The 27,974-nt window shown below is 40.9% G+C and overlaps 1 protein-coding gene across 1 annotated transcript; it reads right to left on the bottom strand.

Annotated features, from left to right (window-relative positions):
- Positions 1-41: 41 nt before the first annotated feature.
- Positions 42-26,829, bottom strand: LOC120045894 (inhibitory synaptic factor 2A-like). Its single transcript, XM_038990823.1, has 3 exons — positions 25,649-26,829; positions 16,196-16,267; positions 42-225 (listed from the first exon to the last, which is right to left on the bottom strand). The coding sequence occupies exons 1-3, from the start codon at positions 26,827-26,829 to the stop codon at positions 42-44; spliced, it is 1,437 nt and encodes a 478-aa protein (XP_038846751.1).
- Positions 26,830-27,974: the final 1,145 nt, after the last annotated feature.

Genomic DNA, 27,974 nt, shown 5'->3' with positions numbered 1-27,974 from the left:
AGATCCAAAAGGCCAGTCCAAAAGCCAAGTTCTTCCCTAAGTTAAAGGAACCAGAGTTTCCAGCGACCATGCTTTTTGGACTCTGTCTTGGACTTGCGTTTGGGGGTTGAAGTGAACACCTCGTGGGGGTAAGGCAGAGCAGGGTATTGAGAGTTGTCCAAGGGGCACAGTCTCTTAATCAGGGGCTGTAACTTGTCCTCCTGCTGCTTGAAGTCCAGCTCCACACTGCAACACAAACAACACAATAACATTGAGTTAACACAATAACATATAATAAAAAACAATCTTAAATTATAGCATACAATGATGTTCTGGACAATTCTGTGCTTCCAACTTTGTGGCAACAGTTTGGGGAAGGTCCTTTCCTGTTTCAGCATGACAATGGCCCTGTGCACAAAGCAAGATCCACACAGAAATGGTTTGTTGAGATAGGTGGGGAAGAACTTGACTGGCCTGCACAGAGCCCTGACCTCAACCCCATCAAACACCTTTGGGATGAATTGGAATGCCGACTGTGAGCCAGGCCTAATCACCCAACATCAGTGCCCGACCTCACTAATGCTCTTGTGGCTGAACGGAAGCAAGTCTCCGCAGCAATGTTCCAACATCTAATGGAAAGCCTTCCCAGAAGAGTGTAGGCTGTTATGGCATTAAAGGGGGGACCAACTCCATATTAATACTCCCCAATTATGGTGCTACAAATGTTCTGTGATATTTTCCTTCTCTTAGAGAAGCTACTGTGGAAAGATGGTTCAATCCTATTTTGTTTTAGCTTTTAGAGTACCAGGATTTAAGAGATTGAATAACATTCAAACCAGTCTTAATTGTGTGTATCACAAATTGAACATGAATGAAGCAGCTCAAATATGAACCATGACTCTGCACAATCTGGTACATTGGATTTTTATCCCATAAAAGTGATTTTAAGTTAATAATATAATTCAGGAGTACTGCCAATTCGCCGGCATTCAATTTGTCCGTTGATAATCCAGGGCAGTCGCTAGCCATAGACTCCAGATGGATTGTTTGGGAAGCGCACAGTACAGTCTGATAATTCTCATAGCACCACAAATAATATCGTCTAACTCTGAAATGTACTGGATGTGACATCAGACTAATGTATATAAAAAGTATGAACATCTGTATGTTTCAGTGCATAGTGAAGGGTATTCCCTAACATGATACAGTATGTCCGTCTAGTAGTCGGGATGTGGGTGGTTTCTGATGTCTGATTTCCTCATCCTCTGCTGTAATCCCTGGCTGCCATCATCCGATTCCATTCGGGCGCTGATTCTAAATATCTCACTGCTGGGAGAAGCACAGAGCTTTATCCCAAACAAATGAAATCATTCACAAGCAGGCCTAGACGTACTACATCTATAGCTATTGATTAAGTTAATCTATTTATTTACGTATTATCATTGGCATGTGTAATAAATATGGAAAATACTATTTTGGAATGAGTAAAGTAGGATTCATACTGTCAAACCTGACTGCCAATTTAATACATGTTGACAAAAAATATTTCCCCCATTATATTTTCCAGGCCTCTGCAATTTAATCAAAAACATCCATTCTCTGAAGATTGCAATGTGTGGTTGTACAGTACTAGAAGCAACAGTAGAATAGTAGCAGTAGCAGAAAGTTTAATTTTCCAACAGGCAAGTAACATTAACCTCATCACACAATGTTGTCTAAGACTGATCTTATTTATCGTTGATAAATTGTTTTATTGAAAGCGTAGAACAATTTGAAGCGGCATGTTTTTGCCAGTCAAACAGATGGAAGTTAAAGAGGAGTCAAACCTTCTGAAATTACATTAAACCCTCCAAGGTCAAACATAAGTATACACAGTGTAGGCAGACAGATGGATGTACAATGCCCTGATAAGCCCTTTTCACAATCACCGGCATGACAGGCAGTCCAATTAGTCTTCTGAAGGAGATGCTCTGCTCAAAAATGACAGAATGAATCATAGGAAGTCTCCTTACCCTTAAGATAAGTGTCAGTTATTCGACTATGACAACCTTCAGAGAAAATGATACATGGTGCCAGACAGGAATTTGGCGGTGCAGAGGATTGAATCAATCAATAAAGGTCTGATTACAGGAATATAAACGTGACTATAAATAGCATCTTGAATATATACAGGTAGTTAATACTTGAACTTTTCCCCCAAAACAGAATTGTGAAATAATGAGCACTTCAATGACGTAGTATGTGCCAGCACATTCTGTACCTCTGTTTTGGGTTGTCGAGATTTTACATCGATCAGTTGCTTCTTACTTCCATCAAGATTGAATTGCCACAACTTTGAAATGAGTTGCACGCTTTGTATATGTACAGAAGACGTCCTCTTATTACCCAGTATTTCTAGAGCCATTCTGAAAGCTCAGCATTTCAGGGCTCTTGTTGATGCCAAGCTTTCGCTAGGAAACAGCACAAAGCACAACAGCGCAGCACACTATGGAATGGTCTTGGCACTTATTAAGCAATGAAGCACTTGGCAGAGAGCTGCAATTACTGTATGCTGTGGACAATTGGCTCATCAGGGAGCCAGAGGCACACTGTGCTGTGCGGGTGGCCCTGGGGAGCAGGTGACTGAGTAAACAAAGACCACAGATCTCAGATCATCTCATTGCCAACAGATTGGGACAGCTAGAGATGGGGTATAGCATTTTCAATCATTCACAAGCAGATGAATCATCTGTTTAGCTACGGTCTGTGAATAGCTGTGTGTGTGATCACTGGTGCCTGATTGTTTAGCTGTGATCCCGGTGGAGTGAACATTGTTTAATGATTGTTCATCATAGGAGGGTGGTGATGGCAGATGTTGTCTCCTACATGCTCTCACTGTCTTCCTTCTCCGGTTGGTTTCTAATTCTATAATGTTGATGGTTTGGTACCACATTACTTTACTATTACTGTAGGTTTTATTCTGATAATCTACTAAATGAAGATGTAAATGTTCTCAATATTTTCTCCCCTTCCCATATCACCTCCAGAATACAGTATATTATACAATGCTCCTTATTTGTCTTTCCTTCTGGGCTACTGACATGAATGGTGCAGGCACCCCCCCCCCCCATAAATTATTTAAAAAATATCCAACTAATATACTTCAATTGCCTATGTTTATTTATTTAAATCACCAGAGTACAAATTACTCACTTGGAACCACTGAACATATATATCTTTGACTGACAAGGTGCCATTTTGATAGTACGTTCTTTGTTAAAATGTCAGCTAAGGTCCAGCTCTATTTAATGGTTGACTACCTTACAGTAACACAGTCATGTGCACACAGAATGACAGACACATACTTTATTGAACACAGCGATACTACAAGCCCTCTCAACACCAATGAAACTACTGCATCTTTGCTAAAAGCAGGGGGCATACACGCTAACCTAATTAGCTACTTGCTCTTAAAAGTAATTATATAACATCTTCATTAAACCCAACTCATACAACCAGGAACTGTATTAGCACTGATTTGTGAAGTCATTATTAGCCTAAAATTAGCCTTGTAAAAAATCCCTGCAAACAAGATTCAACCCTCACCTTCTTTTTGAATTCTGATTCTTGTACCTATGTTATGCATTATGAACTAGTAACTAGTAACTAGTAACTAGAACTAGTAACCCAATCCATGTGGGTGTGCATCAGAAATCAGGCTTTTCATCTGTGCTCTCCTAGTATGGAATATGGGCAAAGACCCTGGACTGTTTACTGTTGATGTTACTGCAGAGTCATACTAAGTAGTCTAAGGGATCTATTCAATACGTATCGCGGATGTTCAGTGTTACAGCGTGATTGAAATTTAAAGGCAATGTTGCCAAATTGGCGGCGACTGCATTCATGGTAAACACTGCATATGTCGGCTCAATCAGAAATTACCTTTACATTTCTATTGCGCAATCAGTAACACTTCAGATATAGACTGAATAGAGCCCTAAGCTCCAGAAGGACATTAGCATGGCTGGGAACTGTATGGAGCAGAGGTTAGACACTCTGGGCCATAATCTCTACGTCCACTGTTTTCTCAGGGGTTTTTTGCATTTGTTTCCACAGCCTGCTTTTCAATGGGATGTGATGTGACTACAGCAGTGAGGCATTTATGCTCTCTCTCTCATCTCCCTCACTCTCCATCCCCCCTGTCCCTCTCTCTGCTCTGTTTGTATCAGTAGCAGTGATGCACTGGATGCTGCAGTATACAAGAGGGAGGGGCTGGGAGTGTCAGGCGGGAGTTGAATGCTGGGTAGGGCTTGGAGCCCAAGCCCTGGATTGATTAGCCATATTGGAACTGACTTGCTGTTCGGAATTAGAGGCCACATCTCTGCTGCTGCTAATCTTGGCAATGAGCAGTTGCTGTCCAAGTTTGAGGAATAATTGGCCTTTTGGTTCAGACTTTTTTTTTAGTTCAGCTCTTTTTAATTCTGCTCACTGTATCCTGGCCAGCTCATTAAGTGGAAGCAAAGAATGGTTTGCCCAGCAAGGTGATTATTGCTGGCAGCCCTATCAGCACTATGAGTCACCACCACAGGCCCTGGCAGGAATAGGCCTGTCATAACAAAGAATGGTCTACTCAAACCTCTACTGTTTGTCCATTTTAGGTTGGATATCTATTTTTATTCACATAGCTAGCGCTGAAAGCCACAGTCTTAACCTATTTAATCGTAAAAAACGTTTTCAGTTATAAGGCTCTAAAAATGTTACTGAATGATCTATCAATGTATTTCCAGCAAATATTGAAAGAATAAAGGGTCTCAATGAAAGATGTGCAGTGTCACATGTTTAGTGTGAATTGTTGTTTACTGTTTACTGAGCTGTTTACTTCCTGGTTGCACCATGAGAAGAGGATGACTGCATCAAAGCTCTCAAACAAAAGGTTAGTAAAGTATGTTAACATAAAGTTAGGACAAAGATTTTTGGTACACATCATCTTTAAGGTGTCTAGTATTGATACATTCATTTGCAATTACTCAACTTTGTTCAGTGTGGTCATAGAATGTGTAAACATGTTGACGGCAACAATAGTGACCGGCGGGATAACACAGTGCATCTAGGTATACACATAGTTATACACAGACATAGGTCTTGTTCTACCTAACTTTCTACTCTGTTCTTTCTTTTAGTTTCACTTTGAGTCAAGTTCTGGATATGTTGGATCTAGGTGACTGCCCAGACAAGGCATGCAACATTGCAGTTATCCCTCAAAATGAGAAAGATGCTGTCCTGAGTGATTGTGATAGCGATGGGTCAGATAGGGACTATGGAAAGGCCATTTGCCAACCAGGCTGTTGAATGCATATGCTGAACATATGCAAACAGATCATGACAGGAACAACGTTATCAGTGATGATGACCCCCCCCCCCCCCCCCCCCCCCCCCCCCTCCATTGTTGATAATGAAGAGCCAAGGGCCTCTACCCGCCAGAGGGTCCAGTCAGAAGAGCCAAGGGCCTCTACAAGTGTTCAAACGATCGAAGAGGCCTGCCACTGATGTGATTCCAAAACACATAGTATACAGCCCAAATATGCAAAAGTTTGGCACGAAACCACTGAGCCACGGAAGGAGATCTTTACTGACTGCTACTGTTGAAGATCAGGCAAGATATGACAAAACTTCTCACTGGCCAATCAAGACGATGCACCGGTTCCAGAGAAGTCGTCATTGTGACAAACGTACCAGCTATGCATGTGAGAAATGCAAAGCGCCACTGCACATTGAGTGCTTCAAGATATACCACGGACAGTAGAAACGGAGATAAGATCGAATGAAAAAGGGCTGAAAAAGACAATAAAAGAAAAATAGAAAAGTCGATAAAGGGTGAGGAGAAGCAGTACAACGGACTCTAGGAAGAAAAGAAAAGTCGACGAAAAAGACAATCAAAATGACTGAAATGTTTTTGGAAAAGAAGGTCAATTGATTCAAGACATACTGTATGACAGTAGGACTGACTGATCACAGTTCAAAATAGTGATGCACAAACTAATTTTGCACTTGGTTCTGAAGCCTAACTCTATGATATACTGTATATATATATATATATAAGCACTCATTGTGCAGTGGTGCTTTTTAAATATATATATATATATAATTGTATTTTGTTCAGTGTAGGCCTCTACTTGAATGCATATTCTACAGGCTACCTCTATCCTAAATGCTACCTTTATGTTCAGTGGGAATGAATCACATGACTGCTATACAGTTGTTAGTGAATGTTGCACTAAAATGTCACAATGACAATGTTACAATGAATATTGCACTAAAGTACAAGTTCAAATGTTACAATAAAGTTACAATATTAATGTTTCAATACATGTTGCACTAAAGTAACAATGTTACAATAAAGTAACAATGTTGAAATACATTGATGGTTGTTTTTTTGTCTTTGCTCTCAGTGTTCATATCGATGTAGTGTAATGGTTTTTGATGTGTAAAATAGTCACACTAGAATGTGACGGGGCATTCTAGTGGCAATGCTGGGGACTGCTAGTGACAGAGTTTTAAATGTGTTAATAACTGGGTTGGGATATATAAGAACTTTGATAACTGCATAGGAGAAATATGTTAATTCAGTATACGTAACATTATCCCACCGGTCACAATTGTGACCGACCATAAAACACACTTTTTCACCTACTTTTCCATTAAAATTTCAAAAAAGAATGATTGATTACTTCAAAGGGTTACTAATGGCACTTGATTTGGATATTTTCATGTCTGGGAAAAATTCGGGATTAAATGGGTTAACGTAACAGTTCAAGAAATCAACAAAAATCCCAGAAAATAAAGAATAGTAGCAAATGAATGGCTAAACATAAAGTATACACTGTAACATGTGAAGTAGATCAAATTAATGATATAAGAAAATGGTAAACACTCGTAGAAAGAATCATCATTCGCCTTGTAGACTTTAAAAATATATATTGGGGGATTGGGTGTGACACTCAATCCAGTCTGTAAATCAGCAAGATGGAGTAAGGGGATACTGCAGAGAAAAAAATGAACTAAGATCATTTGCAAAGTTTTTTGATATATTTACTGCCCATTGCGCTGGCAGAGACAGATAGCACTTGATAGATGGTCGTCTTGCTTTCATTTCCCAAGTCCTATTCAAGGACAGTCAAAAAAAACGCAGAGGCACACCATTTAGGAGCTGAAAAACCTATTGAACACAGATGGAATGATAATCATTTCCTTTGTATATATTCCACAGGCCTTTTTCTAATAACAAAATGAATCATTTGCATAGACTTTTCATGGAACGGCTGTGATTAGGTTACATCCTGGCACTTCCAGTGGAAAATGTATTTTCCTTTTTAAGGATTGAGAGCTATCTATTGATAATCACGAGTTTTGAGCATAATTATCATGCATTCTAGACCTGGGTCAGCGTAAACCTGTTGTCTCTCTGTGATCAGTGCATTGATAAAGATAAGAATATTTTTGTCTCTATCAAAGCAGTTTTCCTTCTCTGCCCTTTATCCTTCCTGGCTGTATATTGTTTAGTTAGTCCTTGTTTGTTTGATTTATGTATCTCTGTCCCAATAGTGTTTATGGTGTGATGCACTGTAAGTCATCTGCAGTGTTGGTAAACACTATATTATTTGCTTCCTTCTATGTGACCTTGTGACTTACATCAAACACCACTTCAGGATTTCACTTACAATCAACCTCTACTGCAGCAAAGCTATTCATAATTCATGTAACATCTTTACATATCTCCAACCAAGGTTCATGAATAAAGGAGCAAAGTGTGTAGATATGTTTATCCCCTCTTATATTCCCAGAATTACAAGTGTTTTTCAACACACCGTTTGTTCTGTTAGTTAGTACATATACTCCACATACCCAAAGGACATTAGGCTGCCTACATACATACAGTATTACCCACATGTAAAAACCTATATCCTGTATCTGTTCTGTTTTTTCCTGTTATGACATGCATTCTTGTATTAGTGTGGAAACTGTGTTTATTTGAAGTAATCCCATAGTGATATCACACCAAATGCATAGCATCACAAATAAGAAGGAGCATTCTTGTTGAATCATTGTGAGACATCAACAGCTGTAATCACTTTGTTAGCACACAATGGCTCATACATTAACTAATTAGATTACATAGGTTGTAAATCAGGCAGACTACACGAAGCAATGTGACTCATAGCAGCCTTTATGGTAGGAATTGAATCATTTCAAATCCTCTTTCATACCATATTAGTCTTCAGTTAGATACTGTACTAGCAAATGTGATTTGTTAGTTATCTCAGATTATAGATCATCGCTTAAGAAAATGGAACATATCGCTCATGAGACTAAGTTGCAAGAAAAAACATCATTGATCATGATCATTCCTGCATGTCAATTTCCTTAGTCTGACACAATGGCTGTTACATGAAGCATTATTTACGCACGCCACAAGAGAACAGGGCTGAACAAAATGAGAGGCTTTGTCTGGATGAGAACATTCATTGATTAGGTACTGATTAGGTTAACTCAGGTTAAGATGGAGATTAACTTCTAGTTTAGTTTATTAGGATCCCCATGAGCAACTACACATGCAGCAGCTACTCTGCCTGGGGTCCATATACAGTGCATTCGGAAAGTATTCAGAACCCTTGACTTTGTCCACATTTTGTTACATTACAGCCTTATTCTAAAATGTAATACATTTTTTGCCCTCACCAATCTGCACAGAATACCCCATAATGACAAAGCGCAAAAACAGGTTTTTAGAAATTTTGCTAATTTATAAAAAATTAAAAACATATACCTTATTTACATAAGTATTTAGACCTTTTGCTATAAGACTCAAAATTAAATTTAGGTGCATCCTGTTTCCATTGATCATCCTTGAGATGTTTCTACAACTTGATTGGAGTCCACATGTGGTAAATTCAATTGATTGGACATGATTTGGAAAGGCACACACCTGTCTATATAAGGTCCCACAGTTGACAGTGCATGTCAGAGCAAAAACCAAGCCATGAGGTCGAAGGAATTGTCCGTAGAGCTCCAAGACAGGATTGTGTCGAGGCACAAATCTAGGGAAGGGTACCAAAACAATTCTGCAGCATTGAAGGTCCCCAAGAACACAGTGGCCTCCATCATTCTTAAATGGAAGAAGTTTGGAACCACCAAGATTCTTCGTAGAGCTGGCCGCCCGGCCAAACTGTGCAATCGAGGGAGAAGGGTCTTGATTAGGGAGGTGACCATGGTGGTCACTCTGAAAGAGCTCCAGTTCCTCTGTGGAGATGGGAGAACTTTCCAGAAGGACAACCCTCTCTGCAGCACTTCACCAATCACACCTTTTCAGTAGAGTGGCCAGACGTAAGCCTCACCTCAGTAAAAGGCACACGATAGCCCACTTGGAGTTGTCCAAAAGGCACCTAAAGGAATCAAACAAGATTCTCTGGTCTGATGAAACCAAGATTAAACTATTTGGCCTGAATTCCATCACGTCTAGAGTAAGCGTGGCACCATCCCTACAGTGAAGCATGGTGGTGGTAGCATCATGCTGTGGGGATGTTTGTTACTGGCAGGCACTGGGAGACTAGTCAGGATCGAGGGAAAGATGAACGGAGCAAAGTACAGAGAGATCCTTGGTGAAAACCCACACCGGCGGTCACGAGTCATGAAGGCCTACAAATTCCAGGTGACCATTTAGTCACAGTAATTAGACTTCTCCCAGGTCTGATGCTGATGCTGGTCATTAGTAGCCTACCAAACTTGCTAAATGCCTGGTACTCAGCACTCAATTGTCCCTCTAATCACTCTGACATCAATACAAATGTAATCAAAAATCTAATCTAACACTTCATGAGAGCCCATGACCTCATGTTGAGCAACATTTCTATAGGCTATGCAATTCTGCGAGAAAACAGAGTGATGGCATCTACTAAACAGAGAAGGATCCCATCAACTTTCTATAGGCTTACAATATTTACTTCTCAACATTCCTAATATTAAGCAAATTGCTTATACTTACAACAGGAGTATAGCCTACCTGGCTGGCATGAAAATGAACCATGGGAAAAGCATCCTCCATTCGCTTTTTAAGTGCGTTGATGCCCCTGTTTTGATACAGGTGCATGATAATGGTCCATTCTAATTCAAAACAAATTTCACACATATTATTTAGTATGCACTACCATTCACAAGTTTGGGGTCACTTAGAAATGTCCTTGTTTTTTAAAGAAAAGCCAATTTTTTGTCCATTCAAATAACATCAAATTGATCAGAAATACAGTGCAGACATTGTTCATGTTGTAAATGACTATTGTTGCTGGAAACACCAGATTTTTTAAATGGAATATCTACATAGCCGTACAGAGGCCCATTATCAGCATCCATCACTTCTGTGTTCCAATGGCACGTTGTGTTAACCTTTTAAAATTGTAAACTTGGATTAGCTAATTGATCATTAGAAAACCCTTTTGCAATTATGTTAGCACAGCTGAAAACTATTGTCCTGGTTAAATAAGCAAGAAAACTGGCCTTCTTTAGACTAGTTGAGTATCTGGAGCATCAGATACTAGTTGAGTATCTGGAGCATGTGGGTTCGATTACAGGCTCAAAATGTCCAGAAACAAAAAACTTTCTTCTGAAACTCGTCAGTCTATTCTTGTTCTGTGAAATGAAGGCTATTCCATGCGAGAAATTGCCAAGAGTGTACTACTCACTTTACAGAACAGCTCAAACTGGCACTAACCAGAATAGAAAGAGAAATGGGAGGCCCCGGTGCAAAACTGAGCAAGAGGACAAGTACATTAGAGTGTCTAGTTTGAGAAACACAAGTCCTCAACTGGCAGCTTCATTAAATAGTACCTGCAAAACACCAGTCTCAACATCAACGGTGAAGAGGCGACTCCGGGATGCTGGCCTTCTAGCCAGAGTTCCTCTGTCCAGTGTCTGTTTTCTTTTGCCCATCTTAATCTTTTATTTTTATTGGCCAGTCTGAGATATGGTTTTTTCTTTGCAACTCTGCCTAGAAGTCCTGCATCCATCACCTCTTCACTGTTGCCGTTGAGATAGGTGTTTTGTGGGTACTATCTAATGAAGTTTTTTTAGAGTGTGCAGTCATTAGCATACATTGTCATTATAGTTTCTTGTAAGACAAATGGCAAATTATTTGTAAATTAAAACAAGAGAAGTGTAACGGCCCAAGGCAACTGTCCTGAGGGATACTGTACTGTTCATATCTGAAGTTAGAGAAGCTTCCATTGAAGAATACTCTCTGAGTTCTAACGGTAACTTTCCAACCATGTGATGACAGGTGATGTAAAACCATAACAAGTTTGTTTTTTCAGTAACAAATTATGGTCAATGACATCTAAGGCTGCACTGAAAGGCTGCACTGAAATCTAACAATACACATCCAACTATCATCTTATTGTTAATAGTTTTTATTTTATTTAATTTTTTTTACCCCCTTTTCTCCCCAATTTCGTGGTATCCAATTGCTAGTAATTACTATCTTGTCTCATCGCTACAACTCCCGTACGGGCTCGGGAGAGACGAAGGTCGAAAGCCATGCGTCCTCCGAAACACAACCCAACCAAGCCGCACTGCTTCTTAACACAGTGCGCCTCCAACCCGGAAGCCAGCCGCACCAATGTGTCGGAGGAAACACCACCGTGCACCTGGCTACCTTGGTCAGCGCCCACTGTGCCCGGCCCGCCACAGGAGTCGCTGGTGCGCGATGAGACAAGGATATCCCTACCGGCCAAACCCTCCCTAACCCGGACGACGCTAGGCCAATTGTGCGTCGCCCCACGGACCTCCCGGTCGCGAACCCAGAGTCTCTGGTGGCACAGCTAGCGCTGCGATGCAATGCCCTAGACCACTGCGCCACCCGGGAGGCCTTATTGTTAATTTTTGAGTCATTTGAGTCAGTGCAGTACAAGTTGAGTCCGCTTCACTATATACGGTACATGCTGAAAGTCAGTAGTTAACTTGTTCTTTGAAAAACAAAATTGTATTTGTTCTCCATCCGTTTACTGAGAACATGTAGCAAACTGACTGGTGGGCTGTTAGAGCCCAGTAAAGGGGGCTTTACTATTTTTTGGCAGTGGAATTACTTTAGGTTCCTTCCAAGCCTGTGGACACACACACTCCTTTTGTTTAAAGACATGGCAAATAGTGGTGGCAATACAGTCTGCTACCATTCTCAGTAGTTTCCCATCTAGGTTGTCTATACCTGGTAGCTGATCATTAATGATGTTTAACAACCATTTCCCACCCCTTCAACACAAAATTCAAAACAGCAATCCTTCTCTTTAAGGATTTACCCCTTTTTTAAATTTTCGACTAAAATGACATACCCAAATCTAGCTCAGGCCCTGAAGCAAGGATATGGATATTCTTGTAACCATTTGAAAGGAAACACTTTGACGTTTATGGAAATGTGAAAGGAATGGAGTAGAATATAACACAATAGATCTGGTAAAGGATAATACAAAGAAAAAAAAATGTATTTTTTTTGTACCATCATCTTTGAAATGCAAGAGAAAGGCCACAATGTATTATTCCAGCTCAGGTACAATTTAGATTTAGATGGCATCAGTGTATGTGCAACGTTTTAGACTTATCCAATGAACCATTGCATTTCTGTTCAAAAGTGTTGTATCAAGACTGCCCAAATGTGCCTAATTTGTTTATTAATAACTTTTTATGTTCAGAATTGTGCACTCTCCTCAAACAATAGCATGTATTATTTCACTGTAATAGCTACTGTAAATTGGACAGTTCAGTTAGATTAACAAAAATTAAGCTTTCTGCCAATATCAGATATGTCTATGTCCTGGGAAATGTTCTTGTTACTTACAACCTCATGCTAATCGCATTAGCCTCCGTTAGCTCAACCGTCCCATGGAAGGGACACTGATCCCGAAGAAGTGTGAAATGTCACAATAATAGTAGAGAAAACAATTTATTTAAGCTTTTATTTCTTTCATCACATTCCCAGTGGGTCAAAAGTTTATGTACACTCAATTAGTATTTGGTAGCATTGCCTTTAAATTGTTTAACTTGGGTGAAACGTTTCAGGAAGCCTTCCAGAAGCTTCCCACAATAAGTTGGGTGAATTTTGGCCCATTCCTCCTGACAGAGCTGGTGTAACTGAGTCAGGTTTGTAGGCCTCCTTGCTCGCACACACCTTTTCAGTTCTGCCCACAAATGTTCTATAGGACTAAGGTCAGGGCTTTGTGATGGCCACTCCAATACCTTGAATTTGTTGAACTTAAGCCATTTTGCCACAACTATGGAAGTATGCTTGGGGTCATTGTCCATTTGGAAGACCCATTTGCGACCAAGCTTTAACTTCCTGACTGATGTCTTGAGATGTTGCTTTAATATATCCACAACATTTTCCTACCTCATGATGCCATCTATTTTGTGAAGTGCACCAGTCCCTCCTGCAACAAAGCACCCCCACAACATGATGCTGCCACCCCCGTGCTTCACGGTTGGCATGGTGTTCTTCGGCTTGCAAGCCTCCCCCTTTTTCATCCAAACATAACGATGGTCATTATGGCCAAGCAGTTCTATTTTTGTTTCATCAGACCAGAGGACATTTCTCCAAAAAGTACGATCTTTGTCCCCATGTGCAGTTGCAAACCGCAGTCTGGCTTTTTTATGGCAGTTTTGTAGCAGTGACTTCTTCCTTGCTGAGCGGCCTTTCAGGTTATGTTGATATAGGACTCGTTTTACTGTGGATATAGATACTTTTGTACCTGTTTCCTCTAGCATCTTCACAAGGTCCTTTGCTGTTGTTCTGTGATTGATTTGCACTTTCGCACCAAAGTACGTTCATCTCTAGGAGACAGAACGCGTCTCCTTCCTGAGCGGTGTGACGGCTGCGTGGTCCCATGGCGTTTATACTTGTGTACTATTGTTTGTACAGATGAACGTGGTACCTTCAGGCGTTTGGAAATTGCTCCCAAGGATGAACCAGACTTGTGGAGGTCTACAATTTATTTTCTGAGGTCTTGGCTGATTTCTTTAGATTTTCCCATGATGTCAAGCAAAGAGGCACTGAGTTTGAAGGTAGGCCTTGAAATACATCCACAGGTATACCTCCAATTGACTCAAATTATGTAAATTAGCCTATCAGAAGCTTCTAAAGCCATGACATAATGTTCTGGAATTTTCCAAGCTTTTCAAAGGCACGGTCAACTTTGTGTATATAAACTTCTGACCCACTGTTATTGTGATACAGTGAATTATAAGTGAAATAATCTGTCTGTAAACAATTGTTGGAAAAATTACTTGTGTCATGCACAAAGTAGATGTCCTAACCGACTTGCCAGAACTATAGTTTGTTAACAAGAAATTTGTGGAGTGGTTGAAAAATGAGTTTTAATGACTTCAACCTAAGTGTATGTCAACTTCCGACTTCAACTGTAAGTGGATGTCACAGATCCATTACTATTGATATACATTCAAGTTGGTTGAGTGATAACTTGAGTCATGTTCCAGTCATTAGTCACGGTAAGAAGCTTCCTTTTGAGAGGACAACTAGATGATAACCAGTCAATGTTCAGGTCACTCTGTTAGCATTAGAGACCTTTTCTAACATCTAATATCAACTCTAGTAATTGGGGACTAGACTAGAGTCTATACCTGGTCAAATTATTTAGAAGTTCCCTTAGCCAAAGTTAAAAAAATGCATGCTGTTTTGTCATTGGATAAAGTGGATGTACTTAATTAAGCATGAGTTGTTTACTAAGATGACGATATTGAGTGCAAAAAATGAACATGAAAATATTTGTTGAAATTGGTTCACTTTTTTAATTTAGATCTCTGCTATAGCAGTCTCTGTTATGGTGTTTATTTGCAACTCAGTGACATCACAAACCCTGCTATCTGATGTTTTCCCTTGTGAGTCTTTCCCTGCCGGTAAGGCTGGAACAAGCCGTACAGCTGAAGAAGCAGCTTGCTGAATGGAAGGTGCTTGCTGGCACACTAGGGTACAAAAACAACTAACATATTGATGGTGACAAACTTTGGAGGCTCAGTAGCATGATTCAGATGGTATGCTTCAGTATATTCTGTAATATTGTATATTGTTTAAATTGGAGTCGATCTCTGAGATGGATGTTTTTATTCTTGTCTCTGAAGGCAAAGTTACAGTGAAGGAATTAGACTCTTGGGAAAAATGGAGTCACAGTGTGAACGTATTTGCAACCTGCCTGAGGATCATTTAGATCTCTCAGATGAGTGGAGAAGTCAGAACATCTATAGTTTTCTTTCTTTCTTTTATTACCTTCAACAATGACAATGTTATATCTGCACAACCTGCATCTAGAAATTAAACTCAATTTGCTGCTTCTAATTCAGCTTGTGTTAATTCCTTTCTACATTCACTACATTCCTCTATTTAAATGCTCACCAGATTCTGAAATAACAGTTGAGGATGTCTATACATAATTGTAATAGGATATTTGAGTTTGAGTTTATTTTATTTTTACAGGGACAGTGCACATTAATCAACGTTTCAGTAAAAGTGCCGGTTTTAGCCAGCCGGCTAATTTTCAACCGCAGTCCCTGGGCAGGTTATTAAAAACAATTACAATGTAGACAATAGCAGCATGGAACAAGACGTAGCATACAGACAGAGCAACATAGAACAAAAAGCAGCAAGACAAAATTCATAAAAGCAACAAAGTGTTTCCACACCTCACAAGTTACAGACAACAGACATGGAAAGCGGCAACACACAGCTAGGTCAACATATCAAAAGTTTATTTTCATAATTGATCTGACTCAGATAGGAGTGTTCTCTTCTCCTTCAGTGAACTTATCATTGATCTCAGTCACACCATTTCCTAGTATCTATTTCCACCTCAGATTCACGTGGATGGTGCTCAATAAATTGATCTCACTCTGACAGAAGTATTCTATCAATTGTCATTATTGTTTCACAATCGAGCTACGCCCATTAACCCTTCATGTAATACCATTAACACCATGCAGTGAGAAGAATGATATCCTCTGAGTTCAGTAAAGTATTCTATTCTACTCATTACCGGAAAACACATTCTACTCAATTGACTCTTAGCACTTGGTTTGCCACATTACAGTATATCACCTCACACATAAATATAAGCATCTCTCATGCCATGTTGTGCCATTGCAGGTGTAGGTGACCTTTCAAGCTGTAAACAAGCTGTAAACAAGTACTCACCTATAAATGATGCAGGCACTGTTTCGACACGTGTCACAGTTGGCTGTGTCCTGTCCCGTTCGGTAGGAAAGACTGGGGAGAGGTGAAAGAATGGATGATGCATTTATTTCATTTTCATTTATCTACTTTTCAAACTGACATGGATTTGTGTTAATAATGCTAGTCTTTTGTGAGATTGGGTTGGTCAGGTAATAGACATGCTCACTAGATGTAATATGCTCATCTCTATCCTTATGACACAGTATACAAGTGGTTTTCATAATATTGTTATCGCCTGACTTTCTAACAGAACTAATGCATTATTAACCATGTTATTGAATACTAAAGAAAAATCAATATATGTGATCTCTCTGTGCTCCATCCAACTGAATGTATTCAGAAAATAATTAGATTTAGGGAGGCAAAAGACAATCAACATGACAAATGCTGTCTGTGTTCTTTATGGCATTCCAAAGAGCCCTAAAGCCCAGTCTTCACCCTGTATTGTCTTGTCATTACTTAGATTGCTATGCTTCCTCCATCTTCGGCACAATTGTATGTACATTCTGCTCCTGAGGCATACTTACAGTTAGCAGACATAAGTGTGAACTGAACATGCATGGAGATTTGATGGCATCTATATAAATCTCTCCAGTACTCTCCTAGTGTCAACAGTCCCGTCCATCATGTCACATACATTGGTGGCAGTGTTGGGATTTCTCATTCATTTTGTTCAGAGGATGTGTAGGGAACAGTGGAGGCTGGTGGGAGGAGCTATAGGAGGACAGGCTCATTGTAATGGCTTGAATGGAATGAAAGGAAAGGAGTCAAACATGTGGTTTCCATATGTTTGATGGGTTAGATACCGTTCCATTTATTCCATTACAACCATTGCAATGAGCCTGTCCTCCTATAGCTCATCCCACCAGCCTCCACTGGTAGGGAGTGGTCAACTGGAAAGCAGAAGGGGCAACTGGGTCCACCAGGACATGTAATTGCTTATTGTCACTGGGGGATGATGGATGAGAACTAGAGGGGTTGAACTCTGCTGCTCACCATGTCATAAGGATGACCTTATCTGTCTTGGATGGATCGAAATTGCTGATGGGAATGCAAGGTCACCAAGTTCATCTGTCCATGTCACCTTAGAGGTTGCTCTTGAATGTGGAGTTGAGGGCCTGAATACACAATAACTCTTTGAGTCACACAAAAAGAAGGGAGGTTTTTTTGTTGAGATATTTGAGTGTTACCATCATAATCAAGGTCATCACATTTCTAGCACGACATCGTCTACTGTAAATCTAAACTACAATTGTATTTACTGAACTGTATTTTCAGTTAATCTAGCAATGTACCAATGTTGTGTTAGGCCAGATGACTTTATGTGAGGACACTGTGTCGGAAAGTCATTCTCTAAGCTCTGACACTATAAGTCATCTCTAAGCTGTGCCACTGTTTGCTGGCACAGGCTCACTACGGTGTTATTTGCTCGTCCTCACTGTGCAAATAAGATATCCTCACCGTCCATATAGCGCTGACTTCCGCATCACTGTGTGCTCTAAAAGCAGAGCTTTCACCTGAGAAATCCATCCACACACTGTAATGCCTTTATCCCGGTGAGAATAAGACTGGCTTTCAGACACTTTTCTGTTCCACCAGAAATCTGTGACCATCACTTTGAAGACAGACAGCTTTAGAATGGCTTGGCAGGGAGCGAGAAGGTGGGGAGGGAGCTGAGATGCTGGGGCCTTGTGGTGACTAGCAGGCTCTAATAATAGTGGTGAAACATACTAAAGGGCCATATGAGCCCATATTTCAGAGGAGATGAAAGCCAGTGCTTTATGATGCGTTGATAATTGGTCCTTTTAAACTAGGCTTCAAGGAGCGACATCAGGGGTACCGTGTTCTCTGGAGGCTGTGGCGAAGGCTTAATGCAATTTGCTTTGTGCCACTCTGGATTTTAGTGATGGAGCAGAGCAGACAGCCTTCTGCATTCAGTCTAATGCTGAAGTGGTTTGGCCTTTTGGAGTTGGCACATAAACTTTATGCACTTGTTAGTACCTCTGTACAACTGAGAAAATATACTTAATGATATCTACAGTACAATCAGAGACCACTTACTTCCTTGCTATTGGAATGAGATGACACAGATAGCCTTGATGTATGTATTCACAAGCTCAATTTAGCTTACACATACTGTTAGACTACAGCAGTTTGAAGGGCTGCAGGACTACCAAGAACATCAAATCTCAGTGATGACTGAACCACACACACACAATGTAAGTGCTCACTTGAGTATGTCAGTTATGTTAATTTCATATGTGACTGGTTACAGGATCCTAGGATTATTGAAATTTGGACCAGGGTCCAATGTTGACTTTTTTTCTCAGTTGGCCAAAGATCTACTGGCCCAGACAGAATTTCTACTGGTTGGGACAGCAAATCAAATCAAATTGTATTGGTTACATATTTAGCAGATGTTATTGCGGGTGTAGAGAAATGCTTGTCATAGTGTAGTTTTAAAACGCATTGGAGCGCATTACTCTATTCTTTAGAATTGCATTGTATTAATTCATTGTATTAATTCATTCATTTTTATTTCTAACATACACTAGTGTCTGTAATTTAGAGCTTTTTTTTTACATAAAAAATAGGACGCTGACCCTTTAAGACAAAACAGATATCAACATGGCTACAGTAGGCTAGCCAAGACGAATGCTAGGTGTCTTTTTGTATCTTTCTTTTAGCAGACTATCGACAGTAGCCAGCATATTGCTAGTACAGTATGTTCACTATTGAAAGTTTCCCTAAAATAAATAAGCTCTTCGGGTAGATTGATGGGTGCTTCTTTTTGCTCTGGACAGCTTGCGTGTGCTGTGTGAAGGCAACAACTCATGTACAGCTCGAGCCTTCGAGAAGTTGTGACTCGCGGGAATGTGGTGGTGCTTGAATGAGTGTCCAATCATATACCTCAAAAACCAATAGCATAACTTTTCTGTGTGTAGTCTATAATGGTTTTCAATGGTAGACTGCAACAGAGCAGGTAAATGTTGAAATGGAATGCAAAAATGCTCTGAAAAGTTACTGGCACGACGAGATCCATTTGCCAACATGTTTTTACTGGCCCCGTTAATGTCTGAACCTGAAAAGTACAAAATGGTATGTCATACACTGCAAATGGAGAAAGTAATGCTGCTTTTAAAGTTGATAAACTTGGATACCAAATTTTGAGAAAAAGCCCTTTTAAGTTTTGCTGCAATTTTCACACCTGCTAGAGAGCTCTTCTTTGTTTACGGCCATTCAGCATCGTTCACACTCTCTTAGCGCCACCCATCTCTTCAAGAATTGACATGTAAACACACGAGTCAGAATGGAATTCTACTCCAGAAAGCAATCTCTCACAACTGAGCTTTGTCTATAGCACCAGCTAAATTCAGGGCAGCAATGTTGTTGAGAGATGTAGCAAAACATTTTCCATAGCTACAGTTGAAGTCGGAAGTTTACATACATTTAGGTTGGAGTCATTAAAACTCGTTTTTCAACCACTCAACAAATTTCTTGTTAAAACATCTTTGGGATACCCCCCTTCTCTCAATTTCCGCCTGAAGACATAGCCAAATCTAACTGTCTGTAGCCCAGGCCCAGAAGCAAGGATATGCATATTCTTGGTATCATTTGAAAGGAAACACTCTGACGTTTGTGGAAATGTGAATTGAATGTAGGAGAATATAACACAATAGATCTGGACGAAGAAAATACAAGGAAATAAACATACGTTTTCTGTTTTTTATTGTTGTTGCATCATCTTTCAACTGAACAAGAAAAGCCAAACATTGAGATATGATGCTGGGGATAATTTCGATGCAGAACATCAGAGGGCACCAGGATTTGAGAAAAGTTTCAGACAGATATCTTCAGGAATGAGTGAGCTACATGACATTGAGCATGTAGTCATCCAGGTGTCCCACACAAGTTGTCCAAATGTACCCAAGTGGCCGAATTGGTACAGTGATACATTTTGATGTAAATAACTAAATACAAAATACTAAAATTATATTCTAACACACACCCCAAAATTTTTTTACAGAAAAATGTATAAATATATGAAAATTTACACACATTCAATGTATAATGTACAATATTGTGAAGACCCTCAGTCCTCTACACAATATTGTGCTTCTGATGACATGCCCCATAGCAGTCTCTTTCTGCTGTAAAGCAGAGGGTTACTGAACAAGTGGTGCAGGTGATGGGGCATTTCCTATGAAGAAGCGCACAACGACGCCTCCCCACTGTGCCCTTTTTGCCCTGAGGCACATTCATGCCTGCAGAGATGAATTTGGGCAGGTGAACACCACTGGTTGAAGGAGCAGAAGGGACAGAGGTAGAGGGGACAGAAGGTGCTACAGTGGACTTGCTGTAGCAAGCAAGCTCCTGGATGAGCAGCTCTCTGAAGGCTAGCTGTGAGATGGGGGGCTGTCCACAGCTCTTAGCCATTTCCTTCTAGAGGGTGAAGGAATTCACCACAGCAATGTCGATGAAATGATACAAAAATGTCTTGTACCATTTCATTGTCTTGTGGAGAACATTGTAGTAACCTATCAGCGCGTCTGACAGGTCCACACCTCCCATGCCCTTGTTGTAGTCCTTGATAGCTGCAGGAATGGGGACATTTTTGGTGGTCCATGCCCCAGTAGCACCCTTCACACGCCTGACGACGTGATCTCCATTGAAGGACTTGTGGATACTGGAATACATGACCACCTCTATGGTATCCATCCACTTTACAAAGAGCAGGCCATCTTGGCGAATCCATCGCATGGTACCCCGCTCAGCCCGCTTAGGCATGTCATTCACCTTGGTTTTCGGAAAGCCCACTCTGTTGGTCCGAATGGTGCCGAAAGCCCACACATCCAGCTTCCTCAGGTCTGCGAACAGGGTAGGGCTTGTGTAGAAGTTGTCCACAAAAGGTTTGTAGCCCTTCCCCAGCAGTTGAAAATCGAATAACTCCATAACGGAATCATAACTGAGTCCCTTACCGGTCACAAAACTGCTCTTCCCCTCATAAACACAAAAATTGCATGTGTATGCACACACAGAATCCGCCAAAACAAACAGTTTGTAACCCCATTTAGTTGGTTTGTTACGCATGTTTTGTTTTAGGCCAATTCTGGCCTTTGAGGCTACCATCCTCTCATCGATAGAAAGGTTCTGGGCGGGCTGAAAATAGGTCTTGCAGGCCTCAACCACACTGTGGTAGAGAGGTTTTATTTTGCAGAGCTTATCAAACCTTGCTGTGCCTCGCTTCTTCTCGTTGTCCTCATCAACTTCTGGGTCACTGATATGAAGGGCCCGTGAGATTGTCAGAAACCTTTTGCATGACATGACAGTGGAGGGGAAAGGCAGTTGATAGAGGGGAGCAGTTTTCCAGTAGTCTTTCAGGGTTTTCAGCTTCACAAGACCCATGTAAATGACCATTGACAGGTAACAAAAAAGATCTGACATGGAAATGGGCTTCCATCGCTATTTCTTGCCTGCCTGCTTCTTAGCACCATACTTATTGGTGTTCAACACAAGGGAATCAACAACTGACGAGGTGGAAAACAGCTGAAAAAGTCGCATGGGGCTATACTTTGAGGTCATGTCCACCGGAAGTCCTGGTGGCCTTTTCGGTCTGAATATTGGAGGTGGTTGCGCCACATCCTCCTCCAGCACAAAGTGCCAACGACCCTCCTCCTCTCTGATTGCAGGTTTATCTCTTCTCCACCTCCGCTTCTTTGTTACTGACTTCACACCTGGTCGGGCGGGGGTAGGTGTGGAGCCGGAGACAGCAGGGGTCCAGCTAGATGAACCAGCTCCTGTGGGGGATGGGCACCTTGGCAGTGGGGGCTCCCAATCAGAATCGGAGGGACTGTGAAATAAAGACACAGACACACAGACACAGACACACAGATTATATATAGAGTAGGGAACCCAATCACTATGGTGAGGTGCTGTTCCATTCCATGATTAGATAAAATACATGTCAAAAATATCTAATAGACACAGACACAGACAGACACAGATTCTATACAGAGTAGGGAACCTCAACCACTATGGTGAGGTGCTGTTCCATTCCATGTTTAGATAAAATACATGTAAAAAATATCTAATAGACACAGACACAAACAGACATAGATTCTATATAGAGTAGGGAACCTCAATCACTATGGTGAGGTGATGTTCCATTCCATGTTTAGATAAAATACATGTAAAAAAATATCTAATATATACAGACACAGACACACAGACATACATACCCCCTACCAACAATGTAGAACCATGTGTACTTCACACATTTCATTACTGATTATATATTTATATATGTCAAATAAAATAAAAATATCTCCAAAACAACTCACATGAATGATATTTGATATTATTAATTTCAAACAACGGCATGAGAGGTACTTACCAGTCCAAAATTGCATCCTCTCCGTGCAAAAACATTTCCTCAAATTGGGTGTCCAAACTTGTCTCACAATCTGACTCATCTTCAAGCAACTCAGTGTCACTTTCTCTATCAATTTTGTCAATAATATCGTGTAGATCTGTATACCTGGACTTTGCCTTTGATTTTCCAGATTTACTCGCCATAATTATTTCGATAAAATAGCGGAAAATGATCTCGACTCAATACTGTTAAGCGCAAACAACGTGGCTCCTTCAGGTAGACATTTCAATGGCGAATGGCTGTGTTACGCTCGACTATCGTATAAGAGCTGGTCTTTCCGGGTATAACCATTAGATATTGCCGTTTACCTCAGCTCATTGGCTATCTACCAAGCTAGATTTCAAGACGGTCAGTGGTCATTGGGCCGAAATACAGTCAATCAACGAAGCACTGGTCATATCATTGGCGCGCAATGAGGTCATTGTTTGGTGTGTCCAAATCAGTTCCTTTCGGTCAATACGTCCCTCAAAAAGAAGCATCAAGTATGGTTGTGTTACTAACAAACAGAGGATTGCAATGAAACCAACCATGACGAGATAAACTTAAGTTTAGTGTGAGTAATACATAGAATAGTTTGTCGAAAGTTGAAGGAGACGGAATTCATGACACAAGCCATTTACAAAATGTTTCGTGTTATGCTATAAAAATCGATTTTATCAAACAAAACGACCATTTATTGTGAAGATTGGACCTTTTGTATTGCCAAAAGGAGAAGATCTTCAAAGGTAATTGATTATTTTATTTCTATTTCAAAATTTCGTGATGCTAATGCTTGGTTGGAAAATGCTAGAAATACTTGTGTGTGCGGGGCGCTGTCCTCAGATTATCGCATGGTATGCTTTCTCCATAAATCCTTTTTGAAATCTGACACAGCAGTTGAATTAACAAGAAGTTAAGCTTTTACATGGTGTAAGATACATGTATTTACAGGAATGTTTAATATTACGAATGGTGTATTTAGAATTTTTGCGCTCTGCTATTTCACTGGATGTTGGCCAGAGAGGTTAACAAACTATAGTTTTGGCAAGTCGGTTAGGACATCTACTTTGTGCATGACACAAGTAGTTTTTCCAACAATTGTTTACAGACAGATTATTTCACTTATAATTCACTGTATCACAATTCCAGTGGGCCAGAAGTTTACATACACTAAGTTGACTGTGCCTTTAAACAGCTTGGAAAATTCCAGAAAATTATGTCATGGCTTTAGAAGCTTCTGATAGGTTAATTGACACCATTTTAGTCAATTGGAGGTGTACCTGTGGATGTATTTCAAGGCCTACCTTCAAACTCATTGCCTCTTTGCTTGGGAAAATCAAAAGAAATCAGCCAAGACCTCAGAAAAATATTGTAGACCTACACAAGTCTGGTTCATCCTTGAGAGCAATTTCCAAATGCCTGAAGGTACCACGTTCATCTGTACAAACAATAGTACACAAGTATAAACACCATGGGACCACGGAGCCGTCATACCGCTCAAGAAGGAGACGTGTTCTGTCTACTAGAGATTAACGTACTTTGGTGCGAAAAGGGCAAATCAATCTCAGAACAACAACAAAGGACCTTGTGAATATGCTGGAGGAAATAGGTACAAACGTTTCTATATGCACAGTAAAACGAGTCCTATATTGACATAACCTGAAAGGCCGCTCAGCAAGGAAGAAGCCACTGCTCCAAAACGGCCATAAAAATGCCAGACTACGTTTTGCAACTGCACATGGGGACAAAGATCGTACGTTTTTGGAGAAATGTCCTCTGGTCTGATGAAACAAAATAGAACTGTTTGGCCATAATGACCATCGTTGTGTTTGGAGGGAAAAGGGGGATGCTTGCAAGTCGAAGAACACCATCCCAACCGTGAAGCACGGGGGTGGCAGCATCATGTTGTTTGGGTGCTTTGCTGCAGGAGGGACTGGTGCACTTCACAGAATAGATGGCATCGTGAGGCAGGAAAATTATGTGGATATATTGAAGCAACATCTCAAGACATCAGTCAGGAAGTTAAAGCTTGGTCACAAATGGGTCTTCCAAATGGACAATGACCCCAAGCATACTTCCAAAGTTGTGGCAAAATGGCTTAAGGACAACAAAGTCAAGGTATTGGAGTGGCCATTACAAAGCCCTGACTTCAATCCTATAGAAAATTTGTGGGCAGAACTGAAAAAGCGTGTGCGATCAAGGAGGCCTACAAACCTGACTCAGTTACACCAGCTCTGTCAGGAGGAATGGGCCAAAATTGACCCAACTTATTGTTGGAAGCAAGTGGAAGGCTACCCAAAATGTTTGACACAAGTTAAACAATTTAAAGGCAATGCTACCAAATACTAATTGAGTGTATGTAAACTTCTGACCCACTGGGAATGTGATGAAAGAAATGAAAGCTGAAATAAATCATTCTCTCTACTATTATTCGGACATTTCACATTCTTAAAAATAAAGTGGCTATCCCAACTGACCTAAAACAGGAATTTTTACTAGGATTAAATGTCAGGAATTATGAAAAACTGAGTTTAAATGTATTTGGCTAAGGTGAATGTAAACTTCCGACTTCAACTGTATATCTTTCCAAAAATCTGTGATAGCCAAGATTATCTATAAACTGACCATGTAAGCCCCCATTCTGTTATGTGACATGACAGACCAATCAGGACTCATCTCTTGGCGTCTTCAGCCCCTCCATTATCTCAGCCAATCATGGCTGACCAGGAAGGATCCTGTCTTTCTCCCTACATAGCTCAGTGCTTTCTCCTTGGCTAAACTAGGCTCGTAATTTAACATTTTTATCCATATTTACAGATCAAATACTAGTTTGTAATCAAGACACAAGTTCATATGTTCAAGAAGGCAATTCCGCAAAAAAATTATTTAAAAATCGATATATTTTATTTTTAAACCACCATCCTGTGAAGTAAGAACTGGAGTCAAACTCCCACCTTGAGGAATTTAGACACATTTGATGCATGGTGGATGGTTCAACTCACCCTTCTCTTTGAGCCTCGCCCTTCTCCAGCTCTTGGATGACCCCCAGTAAAACTTTGATGGTCTCCTGACTGGAGCTGATGATGTTTTCCATGGCCTGGAGCTTTCCCTTAATATCCCCATTCCCAGGTAAGGGCACTATCTGCTGACAGGCACCCTGCCGTCCTGGGGGGCAAGCCTGGTCCTCCAGGCCCGACTGTGTTTTCCTTGGGGCTGGTAAAGTCCCTGATTGGTACTGATGTGCCTTTACCTTGACCACAGAGCAGCCAGCACTGTGGGGGTGAGGCAGTGTCTGAGACTGTTGTCCATTAGGCTGCATGGCCTTCTTGCGTTTGTGGTGCACCGACGGACTCCCTAGCCCTAGACTCTCCACTTGCGTCAGGGAGTTCCAGGCAACAGGACTTGTGACCTTTGATCTTGTGTCCTGTAAGGCTTCCTCGCAGTTTGCCAACTGGCGTTTGGCGGAAGGGTTGGCACCCATCGTGTCCACTTTGGATAATACTTTGTGTTTGGTCCTCACGCCAGAAGCCTGGTTCTCCGGCTCTCCCATGGGAGTTGGGTCATTTGCAAAGCACTCTGTGTCCTTTGTGAGGAGAGAGGGGTCCGGGCACGCACGCCCGTCTACGCAGTTGGCACCGGATAACAGATCCTCGGTGCCACTGCTGTCGTCCCTGTGGTGGAGCAGAGCCTGCGTCTGCCGCACATGCTTCCCTGCACCCTGAGATGACGAGCACTCCTCTAAACTCACTGCCCCCTCCTGACCTTTCAAGTCACTCAAAAACCCATTGTTTTGACCCTTGTAGTCCTCCACCAAGGCCGTGTGTTTGATCGTCTGTCCTTTCTTTCGCTCGAAGGGGAAAGTCTGGTAGTGTTTCGTAAGGTCTGGTGACGTCTGGACACCCGTGCTCTTAGTCACATTGGGGATGGAGCGCCGCGCAGGCATCGCCATGTACTTTCTGTATGCCACTTTACAGGAAATGGACCTTCCTCCTCGCCCCCCTGCCCGCTGCTCGTTCTGGGCGTCACAGATATCCTTGAAGTGGACTTGTAAGGCTTTGTTCCTCTTCTTCACCTGCTGTTTGCCGTCAAGACCGTATTGTGCCTCCAAGCTATGTGACGGGCCTGTCTCTGAATCTGACTCTGAGTTGGAGAGCACGACCCTGCTGCTCTCCTTGCTCACCATGGTTTCTGGGAGAAGGGAGAGAAATATACAGTGTATGTCATATTATGCTGGGGTTTAATCACAGTACATTTACTTTAGGCAGCAGATCGTTTTTATTTTCTTTGTTCTGTTACTGAGCAACTAACATCTAGACTGTCAGGGCCCAGTTGCATAAAACATCTTAAGTGTTTCCCTTAAGGGTTCACCTTAAGGAATAATTGTCCCTTATCTAAGATAATTGTTTAAGGGTGTTAAAGAGATCCCCTCAAATATTCCCTTAGGTAAGAGCATACTTAAGGGGTTTTACTGTAGTTTGAAGGCATGTACGGCTGAAAGAGTATCTGGTTGCCATGGAGACGGCCTGATTCGCTGACTAAATGTTTCCTCAAAGAGATTACATGTATTTTGTGAGATAGCAGAACAGAACTTCTACAATCAAGACAGGATAACCAAATTGCTTCAGAAGATAATAAACCAAGTTTATTGTAGTTACTTTTTTCTCAACTTGTTTCTATTTCTTTCTAGCATATCAAGCTAGCTTACAGTGTTGTTAGCTAATTATCCAGCTAGCTTTGTAGCCATGGTTTGTGCACCTTCCATTGTTTAGGTAAGTAGTTAGCTGGTTAATGTTTTCCTTTTGTAACCAGGGCAGATGAAAGCGACATTCAACTCCACAAATGACGTTTACATTGAAATCGATACTGAATGAAGCAGTTATGGTAAATCATGGGGATCCTTAACTTTGCCACTAAATTTAAGGGGGGGATTCACCTTAAAATGTTTTGTGCAACTGACTTAAAGTTAATGAAACTTTAAGGGAAAAGATAACTTAAAATGTTTTATGCAACCGGGCCCAGAGATGTATTTATACGAGATCACGATTTATGTCACAGATGAGACACACACAGACACAGACTTATTTTATGTTATTTTTCTTATGCCAAATAAAGATTTCTATAGATATTCCACATTCAGAGCTGTCGTATTTAAGAGGCTGTATTGCATTGAATAATGTTTGACTTTGTATCATTGGAATAATGTACGAGATTTGTACTAGATTTCATTACCAACGGACTAACATGGAAAGCAGTTTTAGGGAATGAAATTGTGTTCAAAGGAAGTATCAGAGCTGAGCTAGTTCATCATCTTTATACGATGAGACACTA

Source organism: Salvelinus namaycush, chromosome 4 (genome assembly GCF_016432855.1).
Source record: "Salvelinus namaycush isolate Seneca chromosome 4, SaNama_1.0, whole genome shotgun sequence".
Taxonomy (NCBI): Eukaryota; Metazoa; Chordata; class Actinopteri; order Salmoniformes; family Salmonidae; genus Salvelinus; species Salvelinus namaycush.
This window is presented reverse-complemented; position numbering and strand designations above follow the sequence as displayed.

What these genes read in the sequence shown, in the direction of transcription:
- LOC120045894 (XM_038990823.1), bottom strand. Translation starts at nt 26,829, where the DNA reads ATGGTGAGCAAGGAGAGCAGCAGGGTCGTGCTCTCCAACTCAGAGTCA. An exon ending in GGCGAGGCTCAAAGAGAAGG is followed by an intron (nt 16,268 to 25,648) that starts GTGAGTTGAACC and finishes ACCTCTCCCCAG; the next exon opens with TCTTTCCTACCGAACGGGAC. An exon ending in AGTGCCTGCATCATTTATAG is followed by an intron (nt 226 to 16,195) that starts GTGAGTACTTGT and finishes TTTGTGTTGCAG; the next exon opens with TGTGGAGCTGGACTTCAAGC.